Below are 20,657 nucleotides of genomic sequence, written 5' to 3' on the forward strand. Positions count from 1 at the left end.
ATATCAGCTGGCCTAGATTTTGACAAAGTGTCTTTTTGTGTTGTTCTTTGATGTACAGCCATGGAATTTAGCTATGTGAAATATGACCTTCACCACCAAATTTACTAGACTGAACTGCATTGATATATTCCTACTGTGATGTTTTATTTGAATAACAGATTTAACCACTTATCTGATAATAAGAATTAGATAGGTCAGTGATGATATGCATTATGGCATTTCAATAATCTTCAGTTGTGTAGAAACAAAAAAATTCTGTTCCAACATTACTATTTTGTGTTTTATTAATGCGGTGGCATAGCTTTTTTTACGGAGGAATCTTGTTTATATATATATAAAGGAAGGGAGTTACAAATGATTGAGCCTTAATATATTAGGAATTTTCTGCAGAATTTTAGTCAAGGTATCAGGGCTGAAAGTAGTTCTTGCTGATCATATGATCGTAGTTGTATATTTTCCATATTAGTGACAGGGTGTTGCATATAATCAGGGAGGGACTTATTTACTAAAATAGCTGTTTTTATATTGAACCATTTCAGAGAATTTCATTCAGTTTCATTGTAAACTAAAAACATCAGTGGGTGTATTAAAGTCTGGGTCTAAAATTATTCTTGCTACATGTCATTTAAGAGTGCTTCAATTTCCCCCAAATAGTGTAAAAGTAGTTTAAATGTGAGGAGTAATGTATTCATTCAAGAACATTTTTAGCTCGACTATACGAAGTTTATGGAGAGCTGTCCTACTCGCCTCGGCATCCGCGTCCAGATTTTAGATTAAAGTTTTGGTGCTGTAAAATATTTTTCGCAATAACTTTTTCATTTCTTAAGGTATCAACTTCAAACTTCAAATATATATTCCTTATCGTCAACCACATCTTATGTGATAAGGTTCTTAACTCTAACACCAATATTTTTAGATTAATCTCCCCTTGAACTTACAATTTTTCTTAAAAAATACTTTTTTTTACTGTAACTTCTTTATTTCTTAAGGGATCAACTTCATACTTCAAATATATGTTCCTTATCATTAACCACATGTTATGTGACAAGGTTCATAATTCTAGCACCAATATTGCAAGAATTATCTCCCCATAAACTTAGATTTTTTTACTTAAAAATGTTATTTTTTACTATATCTTCTTTAGTTTTAAAGATATCTACCTCAAACTTCAACTACTTATTCCTATCATCATTTACATCTTATGTCACAAGGTTCATAAGTCTTGAAGCAATATTTTCAGATTTATCTTTCTTTGAACTTAAGATATTCTTTAAGAAATATTATAACTTTTTTACTTTTTAAGGTATCTACTTCAAACTTCAAATATATATTTCTTATCATTACACACATGTTGTGTGACAAGATTCATAACTCTAGCGTGACTCTTTCCAGAATTATTCCCCCTTGAACTTGGAATTTATGTTAACAAATGTTATTTTTTTACTTTAACTTGATGCATAATTATACATAATTGATTTTTATTTCATAGTTTTGTCTTCCTTACTGCGTCCAGTATTTTATTAGTCAAGCTTTCCTGTCTCTTGTGATAGCTCTTGTTCTAACTTGAAGTCTAAAAAAGTGTTAATACTAGTTTACTTTTATTCATAAAGACTGATGATCATGTTAAATATGTATGCAGCCTCATAAAGTAAACAATGTATATTCATTTTAATATTGCAATCAACCAAGGAAAAGATTAAAATGAACTAAATGTGACAAGGAATGTACATTTTAACATTAGTAAGTAAGTAAGTAAGTAAGTAAGTAAGTAATGACTTTATTAGTCCCCTACCGGTTTACCGGAGGGGACTTTAGGTTTACCCTCCGTCCGTCTGTCCGTCTGTCCGTCCGTCTGTCCGTCTGTCCGTCCGTCTGTCTGTCAGTCCGTCAGTCCGTCCGTCCACAAAACTGGATCCCGCGATAACTTGAAAAGTACTGAAAATATTTATATGAAACTTGGTATATGGATAGATGGCAGTATGGAGATTATGCACGTCTTTTTCTTTTCTTCCTATGTTGAAAATTCTGGTTGCTATGGCAACAAATAGGCTAAAAATATGGCAAATTTTACACATAAACTGGATCCAGTGATAACGCAAAAAGTACTGGAAATATATTTATGAAACTTGACATATGGGTAGATGGCAGTCTTGGAATTATGCACGTCTTTTTCTTTTATTCCTATGTTGAAAATTCTGGTTGCTATGGCAACAAATAGGCTGAAAATATGGCAAATTTTACACATAAACTGGATCCAGTGATAAAGCAAAAAGTACTGGAAATATTTTGATGAAACTTGACATATGGGTAGATGGCAGTCTTGAGATTATGCACGTCATTTTATGTTCTTCCTATGTTGAAAATTCTGGTTGCTATGGCAACACATATACTGAAAATATGGCAAATTTTACACATAAACTGAATCCAGTGATAACTCAAAAAGTACTGGAAATATTTTTATGAAACTTGACATATGGGTAGATAGCAGTCTTGATATTATGCATGTCTTATCTGTTCTTCCTATTTTGAAAAAATATCAGTTGCCTTGGCAACAAATAGGCTTAAAACATGGCAAATATAACAATATTTGTGATAAGTCAAAAAGAGCTGAAAATTTTTATGAAATTGCATCTTTAAGTCAAGAGTTATCTCCTATTTAAGAATTTTGCTTTTAAAATGTTATATTTTGGTAACAGGGATGTTTCAAATTTTAACTTTAGAGTGTCCTTCCGTCTGTCTGTCTGTTCATAAAAACTGTTTCCTGTGATCACTTTTAAAGAACTTTTCCAACAAGTTTACTTAAAATAGAGAAAAATTGAAACATAAGTGAATGGCCAATGGCCCTTCAGAATGTTGATGGGGTTCTAACCGGTAGGGGACTTATGGATTGCTTGCAATACTATGATAATTGCTTGTTTAACGAGGCTTACACATTCAGTTTCCCGATCTTCTATGTGGGCCTCAGCATAACATTATTACAATCAGTTTACATGTACACAACATATACACAACATATATACACAAATATTATTAAAATAGATCTATTAAATTGAAGTAATGATTGATAAAGCAAAAAATGATATGATTGTACAACAATACAGAGAAAAAGAGCAATATGTACAGAGAGGTAAAACTAACATAGTACCTGTTTAAAACAATATTTAGTACCTATTTAAAACAATATTTATACTTATAAATACACCATGGCTATTCAAATGATAATTTAAGTGATATTATTATCTAATACATATTGGCTCATGAGTTATTTTAAAATATAACTAAAATATATCTATATATATATACATAAATTTAAGTTCATTGGAGTAGGAAATCATCAGTTGGCATCATTGAATCGTAAATTTTCCTATTGGGAAAATATGGGACAAAAGTAAAAGAAACGATAACAATAGTAATACATATAAGTAATTTATACAACAGGAATATATCAACAGCTAGTTTAAGGTGAAAACTGCCATTTGATATAAGCTGATTGAAATTTCCGAAGAGTATCGGAATTTCTTATATGTACTGGTATGTCATTCCATATTTTTGGTCCAGAGTATGCAAATGATTTTCTGAAGAATTCTGTTTTAGGTTTTGGTATAATTAGCTTACTACTTAGTACTACTATTATCAAAACACTGATCTTGTTTGAGTACCTTTTGATAAGATTGTAGTTATCATTGTGTAAAATTTGTCATGGGATGATCATGGGATGATCATATGATGCTCCAGTTATCATAGATAATAATGATTTAATGTTGCCATTACTTTTAATATTGAAAAAAAAAAACACAATTAAGTTTGGGTTTACCAAAGTACCTGAATTATGGCATATTCTATTGGAAGTGATTTCAGTACCTCATTTACTGAAGTTAAAGAAATGTTCTGTGAGTTTTGTAATAAACATGACAAGCAATATGTTCCTGCTGAGGGATTTTGTGCGAAATGTTTCGAGTACTTGTGTGGAACTTGCCTTAAATACCATAGAGTATACAAGAAATCTCATACCATTAAGGATAAGGATAACATGCCACAGGATTTCTGTTTAGAGAAATGTTCTGTTCATCGAGATGAATTGATCAAGTTCTATTGTCAAGCTTGTAAGAAATTTGCCTGTACTGAATGTAAGACTCAAGACCATAGGAACTGTTGTTTTTTCGTCAGCCATTTGTCAGTTCTTGTTCAAGGGATTGAAAAAAGCGAAGAAATCAAAGAACTTAATGAAAATCTTGATGAGTTAATGAAAGATTTAAAAAATACAGAAAAACATGTGAACATAAACCTGAAGGAGGTTGCTTCACGAGAAACAAAAATATTAGATACAGTCATGAAAAAAAAGCAAGAAATATTAACAGTGTTTGAAAAATATCAAAATAAAGTAATTCAAGACATTGACAAAAAGATAGAAGAAACCTTTAAAAGGTTTGAAGAAAAGAAAAAAGAGAAGATTGAAAAATTACGAGAACATCAAAATAGATTAGAAAAGTTATTAAATGATGAGGAAAATGAAATAAAAAAGAAAATTGAAAACATAAAAAAGAATGACAAGAAAGTTTTGAAGACAATCATTGAAGAAACTTTCAAAATGAAAACAAAACTAAACACATATCAACAGAGTTGGTGCATCAGCAAAATACAAATCAAAGATGTCAAATGTTTATTGTTATGAAGAATGGGCTGGAAGTCATTGAACAATTGAAATCAGATGCAGATAACAATGTAAAAACAATTCAATTCATTATTACAAAGTTGAATGCAAAGCTTCTGAACAAAATATAACCAATTTACAAGACTGTGACAAATTTTTCACCTATGAAGAAAAACATGAAGTACCAAGAACTGCAAGTTATTACACAGATATTAAATTCACATGTCTTTTACCGTCATCTTTATGTTTATTATCAGAAAACTGTCTTCTGATAACTAACTATAACTCTTCAAAACTTGTTATATTCAAGGATATGTTAGTCAGCACTACATCATATGATACAATAGACCTGCCTTCATATCCTTGGGCTGTTGCTAAAGTTGATAATAACAAAGCTGTTGTCACATTTCCTGAACTTGGAATAATAAAACTGATAAAATTTTCTAAGTGTATGACAGTGACCAACATTAAAGATATGAAAGTAGGAAAATGTTGTGATGGTGTGGCATATAGTAACAACAAGCTTGTAGTGTCTTACCTAACCAATTCACCTTCAGTAAAAATACTTGACATGTCTGGTAAAGTATGGAAAAAATGTGATAAAGATCATCATGGGAAATATCTGTTTGCTGATCCTCGTTACTTAACAATCAGTGCAGACAACTCTGTTATATATGTATCTGACATGGGGAAGAACTGTGTGATAGGTTTAACCTTTGATGGGAAAGTCAAGGCCATTTACAATGATGACCAGTTGAAGGGGCCAAATGGACTGACTGTAGATAGGTCTGGGGCAGTGTTTGTATGTGGACGTTGGTCACACAATATACATCAGTTATCACCTAACCTTACCAAGGTTAAGATTGTACTGGATATAAAACAAGGAATAAAAAGTCCAGCAGGTATGGCATACTGCCAGGATAATAGCAGATTGTATGTGTGCAAACAATATGATGACATTAAAGTGTATGATTTATCTTTGGGATAAAGCACTGGAATAAAATTAGTTTTCTCTGAATGACCTGCAGAAAATACCAAAGTTAAAACTATTTCAATATAAAATCTTACTCAATATCTTTGCAGATATGCAGCTTGTAAATGATCAAACTAGCTCAGACTTTGTGTTATTATTTCAACAAATATTTACGCTAAGTTTTGAATATAAACATAACATTAATATATATATAAAATATTATAAAGATGATTTGTTAGGGCTTTTTTTATCAATTAAAAAATTATTCTATTAGTGTGTTCCTTGTCATATAGCCATTATTTGCATATTTTTAAGAATCCATTACAATTAAACTTAACAATTTGTGAGTGAAAAATAAGATTAGTTGGTCATAGATTTTGAAATAGATGGTTGGTAACATGATTGGTATCGTAAACATCTGATTATTAACCCCAACCAGTCATTCAATATCTTCATAAGACTTGTCCATTTTCAATCTGGACAAAACTATCGTTCACTCAGACTACTGTCCACCAGCTTAGCTGAATAGGGAGAGCATTGAATAAGTAATCTAGGTTTGCTTATTTGATTCTTCAGCAAGGTTTGATTTCTCATTGACAATGGATCTGAGGACTGTTCATTTGTTTCTGTCTGTCTCCGCTGATTCAGAAATCATGAGGACTGTCAATTGTGGATTACAAGTTAGTTACAAGGAAATCCAGTTAGGTTTGATCAACCACCAAGATATGACCAAGTAATGTGTTAAAATAGGTGTTAAAGAACAATAAAACAAACAAACCATGCCAGTCTAATCTACTTTTCATGTTTTTACCCTTCACAATTTTGTTAAAGCCAGCTCAATTTAGGTATGACCCATGTAATTTAGTAGCTTTATAATTCATAGTTATATGAAGTTTAATTTGAAACTGGAAACATCCATCTAGAGTAAGGAACAAATTAACATTGTTATGATCATAGATGGCACTTTGTAACTGATTCAGTCTTAATGGCCATTAATAACCTAGTCTCTGGTCAATCCATCTCTCCACTACCATCTTTTTGGCTTGCAGCCACGGCTGCAAGACATTTGTTTTGGAAAAGTTGTTCCGGTTAGGTGGTTTCCTGATTACATTTGTTAGTGCATGATTGAACTGGAAACCAGCTGCAATTGTGCCAATCGCAACTTTTCGGCCCTTTCCGTCACTCTTCGGATTAATGATAACAGCGAGGTATATCCGATTGCAATAATGACAATTCGGGCGATTCCATCATACTGCGGAATCAGACGAATTAATATTACGGAAATCTAAGCTATTTTAGTTACTTCGGTAATCCCAGTTTGTTTATATAAATACGATTTGTATTTTTACTTGATTCCGTTTCAATTCTTTTTTCAAGACGCAAAAGTTAGTTTCTTTTATAATTGGTTTTTGTCTTTATTAGTTTTATACAATAGAAATGGTTACTGTAGTAGTATTCCGTCTCCAAAAGGGCGGTCCTGCTTACCAATAGATCGTGACCGGATCACGCATGATCAAGTTATATTTAGATCTACTGACAGAGTTTAAACGTCTTGTTAGGTAATCTAAAAATAGCCCATGCATATCATAATTCAACCTTATCACGTGCTTGATCTCCTGTGTTGTCGGTATATCTGTTGATCATAGATATTTTAGGTTAACATAGTGATACATGCTTTATCATTAATTGTACACGTAAGGAAGTCTTTTAGTGCATTTACTTGTCTATATATAAAGCTGCTTATATAAATGAAATTAGCAAACTGTCAAAACGAATGATTCTCTCTGCACAAAAAGTGGAAATGAAATGCGCACACTTGTTTCCCTTCAGTATGATAGATTGATCTCCACGTGAGAGCCAATGTTAGTATTTTTACGACTGATTATTTTCTTTATTAGTTTTATACAATAGAGATAGATATCGAATCATTTTTGACAAAAAAAAATATTCGTTTTTACAAAAAAAAAGTTTTACTGTTATCGTCAGCATTTTCCCGTTCAGTTATAATCAGTGGACTTCTGGACCCTATTTGGTCCAAATTTGCACGCATAACACTGGTGCTCAAACAAATGGGCACAGGTGCTCGTCCAGTCTTGGGCTTACCCTACCTATCCCTTTAAAAGTGAAACTTTTCTTTTTTTCGAGAAAAAACTAAATAAACCCTTTATGATATACAAATGCCGTAATTAAAAAAAAATGTGATAATAATTTGAAAAAAAAAAAGATTAAAGGGACTTAAGGGATGATGCTGGGACATACGTATGTCCCAGGATGATGGCACAACTGAGCAAGCCATTCCTTTTAAAAGGAAACTTTATTTAGATTTCATATTGTATGTGGAAAACCTCCCAGGTTTGGACTTAATGTCACCTTAGTGCAATAACTGGTTAACTCCTGTTAAATCATTAAATAAGAAGTTAGAGCATTACTGCTCTATGGTGATGTAATATGTTTTGTGAAAATCACCTAAAAATGAGTAGAAATCGCGCGAAAATGTGACTATGGAAAAATAAGGAAATGCCAAATTGCTGTCTGAATTATGCATTTCCACTTAAAATGTCAACATTTTTGAAAACCCCCTTTCGGTGAAAATGACTGGATCTTCGTCTGCCCAACATAGTTTATTATAATTTTTAATTCAGTATATATACATATAAATAATAATAGTATAATAATAATAATATAATAATGAACAACTTGTTTTAAGAATGCACCAAGACATGGTAGAGTCTTTCCTATAATGAGAGACTCACAAATTATACCATGTATACAGTTACAAACAAAAATGTTTTGAATGAACTACAAATTTTGACAAATGTTATACAAAATACCAAATGCAATCTTTAAGCTAGTTAAATAAGCTATTGAAAATATCACTATGTATTAGATATCACAAAAATTAATTAGAATGTGTAACAATGTAAGTACATGTATCGACATTTACTTTTAACCCAGACATATAAACATTGCTATTTGAATTTTTAACACTGATGGAAAGTATTTGATTCCACTGGAGATTACCCACCAATTTCAAATACATTTTTTTGAATGATTGTTTTATAGAATATATATAATATATATTATATATATATATATATATATAATATATATTATATATAATTATATATATATATATAATAATATATATATATATATAAAGAAGTGAGGAAACAAATGATTGGAGCTTTTGAATATATTTAGGAATTTTTCTGCAGACAGAATTTGAGTCACAATGTATCAGGGCTGAAAGTAGTTCTTGCTGATCATATGATCGTAGTTGTATATTTTCTCATATTAGGACAAGGGGTTGCATGGTAGATCAGGGAGGCGAAGCTTATTTACTGAAATAGCTATTTTTATATTGAACCTCAATTTCAGATAATTTCATTCAGTTTGATTGTGAATTAAAATCAACAGTGGGGTGTGATCAAAGTGTTGCTGCGTACATGTCATTTTGTAAAGAGTGCTGCAATTTCCCCCAAATAGTTGTAACAGTAGTTTTAAATGTGAGGAATAATGTATTCATTCGAAGAACATTTTTAGCTGACTATACGAAAGTATATGGAGAGCTGTCCTACTGGCCCCGGCGTCTAACAGTAGTTTAAATGTGAGGAATAATGTATTCATTCAAGGATATTTTTATTACCTGAAGATTTAAAAAAAATAGTTTGTAAATGTTACTTTTATTCATAAAAACTGATGATCATTTAAAATTTGTATGCAGCCTTAAATGAATAGTAAACAATGCATATTCATTAAAAAAGCGCCCTGAAAATATAAAAGAAATTCATGTGACAATAATAATGAAATCACATGTGAGAACAAAATTAATGTACAGTTTAATATGTGTACACTTATGATAAGATTGCAGTTATCATTGTGTAAAATTTGTCATGGGATGATCATATGATGCTCTTGTTATCATAGATAGCTATGATTTAATATTACTTAATATTTAGTACTTAATATTTAGTATTACTTTAAATATTGAGATTGTTTTAAACAAAACACAAGTGTTGGTTTACTTAAGTACCTGAATTATGGCATTTTCTATTGGAAGTGATTTCAGTTTACAAAATTTAAATGTGGGAAAATATACACAAATTTCAAAATATTACAAGAACATGACAGTTATATTTTATACGCCCGTTTGAAAAAACGGACGTATTATGGGAACGCCCCCTTTGGCGGGCGGGTGGGGGGGGGCGGCGACGTCCAATTTTGTCCAGAGCATATCTCCTACATGTATGGAGGGATTTTAATGAAACTTCATAGAAATGTTCACCACTATGAGGAGCAGTGTCACGCACATGAACCCAGGTCTCTAGGTCAAAGGTCAAGGTCACACTTAGAGTTTATTGAAAAATGCTTGTCCGGAGCAAAAAACTTCCACAATGTATAGAGGGATTTCAATATTACTTGGCACAAATGTTCACCATTGTGAGGCTGAGTGTCGCGCGCAAGATTTCAGTCTTGCGGGCCAAGGTCAAGGTCACACATATGAGGTCAAAGTTCAGATAAAAATTATGAAGAGTGGTATATGGGACCATTTAGTCAGTCATTTATTGAGGATTGTCACAAATGGTCATTATCAAGACTATGGCTGTGATACATTATAATTTAGGGTCAATATATACAAGGTCCAAAGGTCATTAAAGGATGACTTGAAATAATCCAGATTTGTCGGACATATCTCCATAGCATGTATGGAGGGATTTTAATGAAACTTCATAGAAAATGTTCACCACTATGAGAGGACGTCAGTGTCGCGCTCATGAACCAGTCTCTAGGTCAAAGTCAAGGTCACACTTAGAGCTCATTGAAAAAAGTGCTTGTCCGAGAAAAACTTCCACATGTATAGAGGGATTTCAATATAACTTGACACAAATGGTTCACCATGTGAGGGCGGGAGTGTCGCACGCAAGAATCAGTTCCTTTCGCCAAGGGTCAAGGCCACACATAGAGGTCAAGTTTAGATAAAAAAAATATGAAATGTGTATAGGAAGATTTAATCTCATTTATTGAGGGATTGTAACACAAATGGTCATTATATATGACTACGGCTATGACCACATGTACTGTTAGGTCAATATATGCAAGGTCAAGGTCACTAAAGAATGGTGAAATATCCAGATTTTGTCTGGAGCATATCTCCTAACATGTATGAGAGAATTTTTATAATACTTTATGGAAATGTTCACCACCATGATATGTATTGCTCATGCATGATCCAGGTCTCCAGGTCAAAGGTCAAGGTCACACTTAAGAGCTCATTGAAAAACCTTGTCCGGAGCAAAACTTCTACATTCATTAGGGGGATTTCAAATATGACTTGGCACAAATTTCACCATTGTGAGGCTGAGTGTTGCACGCAAAATTCAGATCCCTGCGACCAAAGTCAAGGTTACAGATAGAGGTCAAAGTTCAGATAAAAATTTGAAAGATGTGTATAGGGACCATTTAGTCATCATTTATTGATGGATTGTAGCACACAAATGGTAACTATCATGACTACAGGTGTGACACATTTAATTTAGGTTAATATTTGCAAGGTCAAGGTCACTGGAGATGATTAAATATCCAGATGTTGTCCGGAGCATATTTTCTACATGCATGGAGGAATTTTAATGTTACTTTATAGAATTGTTCACCACCATGAGAATGAGTGCCCTGCACATGAACCAAGTCTCTAGGTCAAAGGTGAAGGTCACAGTTAGAGCTCATAGCAAAAACGCTTGTCTGGAGCAAAACTTCTACATGCATAGAGAGATTTCAATATAATTTGGCACAAATGTTCATCATTGTGAGGCTGAGTGCCGTGCATTATTCAGGTCCCTGCGACCAAGGTCAAGGTCACACATCCTATGCATATCTTCCCTACTGATTTGTTTTAAGGTTCATTTAACATAACAGTGCCAAGGATAAAAACTTGCTTGCTAGATAAGACTTATCCATAATGCCCCCATCTCAATCTAAAGCTTACGTAAATGGGCGTATTTTGTGACTATGGCACCCTTGTTTATGTATAGTTATTTTGCATGAAAAATGAGTCAAAACAAATTTTACATCTTGTAAAGTTTAATCAGTTGTTGAATATTTTGTCATGTGTTTTATAATCTTAAGACCAAGTAGTAGTTTATCTTAACAATTGCTATTTATATATCCCTTATCAATAACATGAAAAAGCAAATAGACACACATATTAATAAATCTGTCAGTGGATAGATTTATACTTCCTTATTTGAACCATTTTAAACAGATTTAGATAGACAGTACTGTGTAGTAAATTCATGTTTTAGATAAAAAAAAATGGCATATTCCAGGATAGACTTCAGTGCTTCATTTACACAGGACTCTGATGAAGTTCAGGAAATGTTCTGTGAACATTGTGATAAACATGACAAGCAATATGTTCCTGCTGAAGGATTTTGTGAGGAATGTTTAGAGTACTTGTGTGCAATATGTCTGAAATTCCATAAACGATTATTAGTTTCTCATACTATAAAGGATAAGGCTAACATGCCACAGGATTTCAGTCGAGAGAAATGTACTGTTCATCAAGATGAATTGATCAAGTTCTATTGTCAAGCTTGTAAGAAATTTGCCTGCACTGAATGCAAGACTCAAGACCATGGGAACTGTAGTATGATCAATCATTTGCCAACTCTTGTTCCTGGGATTGAAAAAAGCCAAGAAATCAAAGAACTCACTGAAAATCTTGATGAGTTAATGAAAGATTTGGAAAATACAGAAAAACAAGTGAACATACACATGAAATATGTCGCTTCACAAGAAACAAAAAATTTAGAGACAGTAATGAAAAAAAAGAAAGAAATATTATCAGTGTTTGAAAAACATCAGAATAAAGTAATTCAAGCCATTGACAAAAAGATAGAAGAAACCTTAAAAAGACTTAAACAAGAAAAAAAAGAGAAGATTGAAAAATTACAAGAAAATCAAAATAGATTAGAAAAGTTATTAGATGATAAGGAGAATGAAATAAAGAAGAAAATTGAAATAATAAATAAGGATGACAAAAGAATTTTGCAGGCAGTCACAGAGGAAGCCTCTAAAATGAAAACAAGACTTAAAGCCATATCAACAGAGCTGGTTCATCACCAAAATACAGATCAAAGATGTCAACTGTTTGTTGTTATGAAGAAAGGTGAAGGAGTTGTGGAACAACTGAAACCAGATGCAGGAAAACTATGTAAAAACAATTCAATTCATTATTACAAAGTTGAATGCAAAGCATTTGAACATAAAATTACCAATTTACAAGACTGTGACAAATTTTTCACTTTTCAAGAAATACACGAGTCTTTAGTACCAAGAACTGCAAGTTATTACACAGATATTAAATTCACATGTGACTCCTTGTCATCTTTATGCTTATTATCTGAAAACTGTCTTCTGGTTACTTATTTTAGTTGTAGTAAGCTGTTTATATTCAAGGATTTGTTAGTCAGCACTTCATCATATGATATAATAGACCTGCCTTCATACCCATGGGCTGTTGCTAAAGTTGACAATAACAAAGTTGCTATCACATTTCCTGATCTTGGAATAGTAAGACTGATAACATTCTCTAAGTGTATTAGAGTAACCAACACTGAATATATAAAAGTAGAACAAGGTTGTCGTGGTGTTGCCTATAGTAACAACAAACTTATAGTATCTTACACTTTTCCAGCTGCAGTGAAGATACTTAATATGTCTGGTAAAGTATTGAAAACATTTGATAAAGATCAGCATGGGACATGTCTGTTTGTTGAGCCGCGTAACTTAACAATCAGTGCAGACAACACAGTTATATATGTATCTGACTTTAAGAAGAACTGTGTGATAGGTTTCACATTTGATGGGAAAGTCAAGGCCATTTACAAGGATGACAAGCTGAATTGGCCTTATCAAGTGACAGTAGATATGTCTGGGGCAGTGTTTGTATGTGGACTTTTTACACACAATATACATCAATTATCATCTGACCTGACCAAGGTGAAGATTCTACTGGATGTAAAACAAGAAATATATAGACCAACAGGTGTGGCATACTGCCAGGATACAAACAGATTGTATTTGAGTCATTGTGCTGATAACATTAAAGTGTATGATTTATCTTTGGGATAAAGCACTGGAATAAAATTATTTTTCTCTGAATGACCTGCAGAAAATACCAAAGTTAAAACTATTTCAATATAAAATCTTACTCAATATCTTTGCAGATATGCAGCTTGTAAATGATCAAACTAGCTCAGACTTTGTGTTATTATTTCAACAAATATTTACGCTAAGTTTTGAATATAAACATAATATTAATATATCTATAAAGAATTATAAAGATGATTTGTTAGGGCTTTTTGTATCAAATAAAAAAGTTATTCTATTATATTTGTGTGTTCCTTGTCATATAGCCATTATTTGCATATTTTTAAGAATCCATTACAATTAAACTTAACATTTTGTGAGTGAAAAATAAGATTAGTTGGTCATAGATTTTGAAATAGATGGTTGGTTACATGATTGGTATCATAAACATCTGATTATTAACCCCAACCACATTCAATATCTTCATAAGACTTGTCCATTTTCAATCTGGACAAAACTATCGGTCACTTAGGGAAAAAATTTAAAATATGTACTGACTGAATAGTGAATAGTTTGATCAACCACCAAGATATGACCAAATAATGTGTTAAAATAGGTGTTAACGAACAATAAAACAAACAAACCATGCTAGTTTATTCTTCTTTTCATGTATTCACAATTTTGTGAAAGCCAGCTTAATATAGGTATGACCCATGTAATTTAGCAGATATATAATTTATAGAGGATATTGAAGGAGTGTAGGTTTAATACTAAATTCATGGAACGAGTTGAATACCCTTATGGAATTCACTTATAAGTCACTTATAGGCTATTTTATATGTAGATTATACTTCACTTAGTCAATTTACCTATAAGTCAAGTATATGTATTTGAAATGCAAATTAGATGTAAGTGCAGTATATGTCTGGCATTTTGACATATAAGTGAAGTATAAGTTATATATAAGTCACAAATATGTGACATGTAAGTCAAAGATATGCTCAACTTATAAGTAACATATAAGTGACTTATATGTTACATATAAGTGACTTATATGTTACATATAAGTGACTTAATATAAGTCACTTATAAGTAACATATAAGTCACATGTAAGTCACATATATGTTGCTTGATGTCAAAAATGCTAGAATGAAAATAAAAGTTAAGTAATTTAATTTCAAAAATGTTTATTAATTTATATTCTTTGTCATATAAATGAGCAAAATACAAAATTCAGCATACATATCCTTCAGTTCAATCATCTTACATTCACTATAACAAAAAACAATATTTATTTCTAGCAGCAAGTTTCTGTAGGTACTGGTTTTCTTGGAATTAAACACTTTGTTTTTTACAATTATTTTGCTGGAAGTCTGTCAGTGAGAAACTTTTCAAATCATAAATTTGTTTCAAATGTTTCTGATTATTTAAACTACTATTTCTTTTATTGATGTCTGTTTCAGTCCTCTGATTCTGTTTCCTCGGAGAACTTCATGTGGCTGTGTTCACCTTTAAAGATAAAATTCATAATTAATTAAAAAAAGATGTGGAATAAATTGTGTACTATTGTATATGCAGTTATATTTCATATATTTTATATCATCAAACTATATTAGTATTTATGCTTATGCATATACAAATATACTAAGTTACACAGTATCTCATTTCAGTGCACAAGTCACCAGTCTCTTATAAGAATTGATTAACTGCACTTTTTGCAACAAAATTTATTATATTTTTTTCTGGGAAAGATTTAGAGCAGTATTAGTATAGAGATTAAAAAAATATACCTTTTCAGGCTCCATACTGCATATTATTATTCACCTGGCATCTCAAAGTAAGAACTGCGTCCACTAGCCTGCAATGTATGTAAATGTAATATCAGATTTCTCCATTGAAAACAACAATAAAATGATAAATGATTATGATGACCTCGTCTTATTCAGCTCATAAAACTTTTGATTGTACTATTTAGTCCTAATAATTCAAATCATCTTACAAATTAATTTGACTATTAAATATAGATTTAAATCAATTACATTTATTAGTAAATCTAATGTATGAAGCTTAGAAATAAAAACAGCCTTGATCTCTCAAGTTACAAATTTTAGTTTGCTGCCATCTTACTTTGATTGTTTAATATATAACCTGTATCTGCATAAATGTAACTGAAAAGAATTTACCTGATCCTGTTGTATATCTTCTTGTCCAAGTTGATTCTTCTTGTCATTCTTATTTACCCATTTTATATACTTAACATCTTAAACAAACAATATCTCTAAAATTCCTAAAACTCAAGTAGATTTTCTGTGATTTCCACCAGCTTGCTAACATTTATATGTTTTAGATTAAACTGTATACCTGGGCAGGTCAATAATGTAAAAGGGTAATCCAAAATCAAAGCCACCATCACTTTTCTATCTTACAATCATTGATGTGAAAAAAATCAAATTAACTAAAAGATATGTAAATTTTAAAATCATTATACATTTTTGAAAAAGAAAATGCAATGTTTCCTTTTTTACAAATTCAGGATAGAAATGTTATCATTCCCCAAATAATCACATGGAACGTCTTGATTGTACGACATGGACAGTCAGAAAATTAGTCTGCACAAGATGTGGCAAGCAGGCGGCCAGTTTTATCAGACCTCTGATCTATGTGGTGTTAAAAAATCAGTGGATGTAGAAAATATATGCAAATCATCAGCATATTTGGTTCCTTGATTTTATATAGATTAAAAGGGCAATATAAATGAGTTTATTTCAAGCACTGTTTTTTTATTGTTTAAATATCTAAAATACACTAGGCCTAAATGTCTTAAAAATAACACTTGTATATTAAAAAATACACCTCTTTTTCTTGTTAGAATATCTTACTTCAGCAAAATTAGGTCTGTATTAAGTACAGTAGGTAAAAATGTATAGATTTCAATGTCTGTTTCAAGTTTGAAAAAAAAACAAGAGTAGAATTATATGCCTTGGATGATTTTTATGTGAAATATTTTTTCCTTGTGAGAAGAAATAACACAGAATTTCATTTCTGTCCATGGTAGCCTAGAAATCACTGATTGAATGCCATTTCTGTCCCAATTCCACACAGAATCTGTGCCAAAATTTTTTACAGGTAAAATACTTTATTGATAATCATTTTTCCTATTATCTTATTTAAAAAAAAACCCAGCTGTGTTCAAAAATTAATAAGCAACATTTAAAAAAAAATCTTAATTTTTTGTGATTAAGGTCTAAGATTATAGTATTTTAAATTCTGAGTATTTTGATACCCATTGTGTTAAAGCAAAGACTTACAAATCAACTTCAATAAATTTTATCAATTTTTCTCATGTTTTTGTACTTAGTAGTTTTTTCAGCTTTGCTCAGTAATAAAAAGTCTTGCAAAAGTTCTAAGTTTTCACTTATATCTAACATAGAAACTGGTTACTTCAAACTTCACCAGTATAAGGCACTTATAAGTGACTTGTATGTGACTTACATGTTGGAGAAAAATGGCCAAAAGTGACTTATATGTAGCATATACCTATAACTGACTTAGACAGGTTTTTAGGTGATTTATAAGTGACTTATATGTAACTTATAGTTCTCTTATAGGTCAAGTATAAGTTGCATATAAGAAACATATAAGTCACTTAAAGTCATTTTGGTAAGGGTAACATCATATTATGCGAGCCTCTGGCGAGCATATCATATTATGCGAGCCTCCGGCGAGCATAATATTGTTTTATTCAACAAATTCAATAAATTAAGTATTGAATCTACACAAATATAATATTCTATTTTATTATATATCTAAAATAAGAATGGTTAACTGTTAAAAAGGCTCATTTTTCATTGACACGCCTATAGTGCAAGGCTAACATTAATACACTTGTTACTATATGTAGTAACAAAATCGCCTATGATATTAAGAGATTAATACACGGCAGAGTAGGGCCGGAAGGTGATTATCGGCCCGCAAAATGAATAATGGCCCCGAGGGCTTCAGCCCGAGGGCATTGATCATTTCAGGGCCGATTATCACCTTCTGGCACAACTATGACGTGTATTAATGTCTTTAATACACTTGGTAGATCTAATAGAAGCATTAAATTTCAATAGATAAAAAACTGTGTTTGTACGAAATAAGCTTAAGCTCTCATAATAAAATCAAGCAATTCGTGCTAAAAACCTACTTTCACTTTTACAGTTAACTGTTTGATGACATAAAAACTGACGTCATTGTTTCAGTTTGTGCACGTGCATTAGTTCTGCGGGCTGATAACTAGTTCTCGGCCCCGGGCTGTAAACTCATAATAGGTCATGTGACACTCATATCAGTTAAAATCATGGGCAATTTTGTTACTATTTATAGTAACAAGTGTATTAACAACTGATTATGAGTGTCACGTGACCTATTATGAGTTTGCGGCCCGGGGCCGAGAACTTGTTATCAGCCAGCTTAACATGTGCACGTACACAAACTGAAACAATGACGTCACATTTTACGTCATCAAACATTTAACTGTAAAAAGTGAAAGTAGGTTTTAAGTATGAATCGCTTGATTTTATTATGAGAGCTTAAGCGTATTTCATACACACACAGTTTTATTACTATTGAAATTTAAAGAAATAATACGACAAATTCATTCCGAAAAAATGAAATACAGATTCTACAGTAGTCTAGTGTACTTTGAACATACAAAAAGTAAACAACTCTATGGAAGTTACTGTACTGTACTGTAATGTACGGTAGACAGGAATTTCAACGAAAGAAAAGTATTTTTTTTAGAAAAATTCTATTATTAGATCTACCAAGTATATTAAAGACATTAATACACGGCAGAGTAGGGCCGGAAGGTGATAATTGGCCCTTATTGGCCATTATTCATTTTGCAGGCCGATTATCACCTTCCTGCCCTACTTTGCCGTGTATTAATCTCTTATTAGTGCGCTTTTACGCTATGTGTATATATAACGCAAATGACGTCACGTCAAAGTGTTATTACACTAGTGTAATATTGTTTTTGTTAAATGGCTTTATTACACTCCTGTCCTACGGTTTATGGGATAAATAGTTGCATGAGGTTTAATTTGAAACACAGGAAACATCCATCTAAATTAAAAAGTTATGATCATAGTTGGTGCTTTGTAACTGATTCAGTCTTAATGGCCATTAATAACCTAGCCTCTGGTCAATCCATCTCTCAACTACCATCTTTTTTAAATTTCATATTGTTTGTGGGAACCCTCCCAGGTTTGGACTTAATGTCACCTTAGTGCAGTAACTGGTTAACTTCTGTAAAATCATTAAATAAGAAGTTAGAGCATTTACTGCTCTATGGTGATGTAATATGTTTTGTGAAAATCACCTAAAAATGAGTGGAAATCGCGCGAAAATGTGACTATGGAAAACTAGGAAAATGCCAAACTCTGTCTGAATTATGCATTTCCACTTGTCACAATTTTGAAACCCCCTTCAGGTAAAATGACCTGGGTCTGTGTCTGCTGCCAACCATAGTTTTATTTTTATTTTTAATTCAGTAATAATAATATAAATAATAATAATAATAATTATAATAATAGACACTTATTTTAAGATGCACCAAAGACATGGTGAGTCTTTCCTATAAGAGACTCACAAATTTACATGTATACAGTTACAAACAAAATGTTTGATGAACAGCAAATTTTGACAAATGTTATACAACATACAAATGCAATCTTTAAGCTATTAAATAAGCTATTGAAAAATATCACTATTAAGAAAGTAGAATGTAAACAAAATTAATAAGAATGTAAACAATGTAAGTACATGTATGACATTTACTTTTAACCAGACATATATACATTGTATTTGGAATTTTATAACAATGATGGAAGTATTTGATTTCCACTGGAGATTACCACCATTTCAAATACATTTTTTGAATGTTGTTTATAATATATATTTGTAGGGATTAGGGTGTTCCTAATGCTGGTTTTTTTTATATACATGTATATATAAAGGAAGGGAGTTACAAATGATTGAGCCTTAATATTTTAGGAATTTTCTGCAGAATTTGAGTCAAGGTATCAGGGCTGAAAGTAGTTCTTGCTTATATGATCTTAGTTGTATATTTTCCATATTAGTGACAGGGTGTTGCATATAATCAGGGAGGGACTTATTTACTAAAATAGCTGTTTTTATATTGAACCATGTCAGATAATTCATTCAGTTTGATTGTGATTTAAAATCAACAGTGGGTGTATCAAAGTCTTGCTACATGTCATTTAAGAGTGCTGCAATTTCCCCCAAATAGTGTAACATTAGTTTAAATTTGAGGAATAATGTATTCATTCAAGAACATTTTTAGCTCGACTATACAAAGTATATGGAGAGCTGTCCTACTGGCCCCGGCGTCTAACAGTAGTTTAAATGTGAGTAATAATGTATTCATTCAAGAACATTTTTAGCTCGACTATACGAAGTATATGGAGAGCTGTCCTACTGGCCCCGGCGTCTAACAGTAGTTTAAATGTGAGGAATAATGTATTCATTCAAGAACATTTTTAGCTCGACTATACGTAGTATATGGAGAGCTGTCCTACTGGCCCCGGCCTCTAACAGTAGTTTAAATGTGAGGAATAATGTATTCATTCAAGAACATTTTCCTTACTTGAAGATTTAAAAAAAAGAGTTAGTTAATGTTACTTTTATTCATAAAAACTGATAATCATTTAAAATTTGTATGCAGCCTTAAATGAATAGTAAACAATGTATATTCATTTAATAAAAGTTATCAACCGAGGTTGATAACACCCTGAAAAGATAAAAAAAAATTCATGTGACAATGATAATGAAATCACGTGACAACAAATGTACATTTTAACATTTGTACTACTATTATCAAAATACTGACCTTTTTTGAGTACCTTATGATAAGATTGTAGTTATCGTTGTGTAAAATT

The 20,657-nt window shown here is 31.6% G+C and overlaps 4 protein-coding genes across 4 annotated transcripts in view; all 4 read left to right on the forward strand.

Annotated features, from left to right (window-relative positions):
• LOC132730551 (DNA polymerase subunit gamma-1-like) overlaps positions 1 to 20,657 on the forward strand; it is a 108,183-nt gene that overhangs the window by 75,328 nt on the left and 12,198 nt on the right. The gene's annotated exons all lie outside the window — the stretch shown is intronic.
• LOC132730487 (E3 ubiquitin-protein ligase TRIM33-like) lies at positions 3,793 to 4,682 on the forward strand. The gene has a single exon (XM_060716431.1). The coding sequence runs from the start codon at positions 3,830 to 3,832 to the stop codon at positions 4,670 to 4,672; it is 843 nt and encodes a 280-aa protein (XP_060572414.1). The 5' UTR covers positions 3,793 to 3,829; the 3' UTR covers positions 4,673 to 4,682.
• LOC132730493 (uncharacterized) lies at positions 4,965 to 5,857 on the forward strand. The gene has a single exon (XM_060716444.1). It carries the CDS (start codon positions 4,965 to 4,967, stop codon positions 5,637 to 5,639), a length of 675 nt encoding a protein of 224 aa, XP_060572427.1. The 3' UTR covers positions 5,640 to 5,857.
• On the forward strand, positions 11,880 to 13,980 carry LOC132730498 (uncharacterized). The gene has a single exon (XM_060716456.1). It carries the CDS (start codon positions 11,934 to 11,936, stop codon positions 13,752 to 13,754), a length of 1,821 nt encoding a protein of 606 aa, XP_060572439.1. The 5' UTR covers positions 11,880 to 11,933; the 3' UTR covers positions 13,755 to 13,980.

This window comes from Ruditapes philippinarum, unplaced genomic scaffold (assembly GCF_026571515.1).
Source record: "Ruditapes philippinarum isolate M1 unplaced genomic scaffold, ASM2657151v2 ctg2626_1_1_1_1, whole genome shotgun sequence".
Taxonomy (NCBI): Eukaryota; Metazoa; Mollusca; class Bivalvia; order Venerida; family Veneridae; genus Ruditapes; species Ruditapes philippinarum.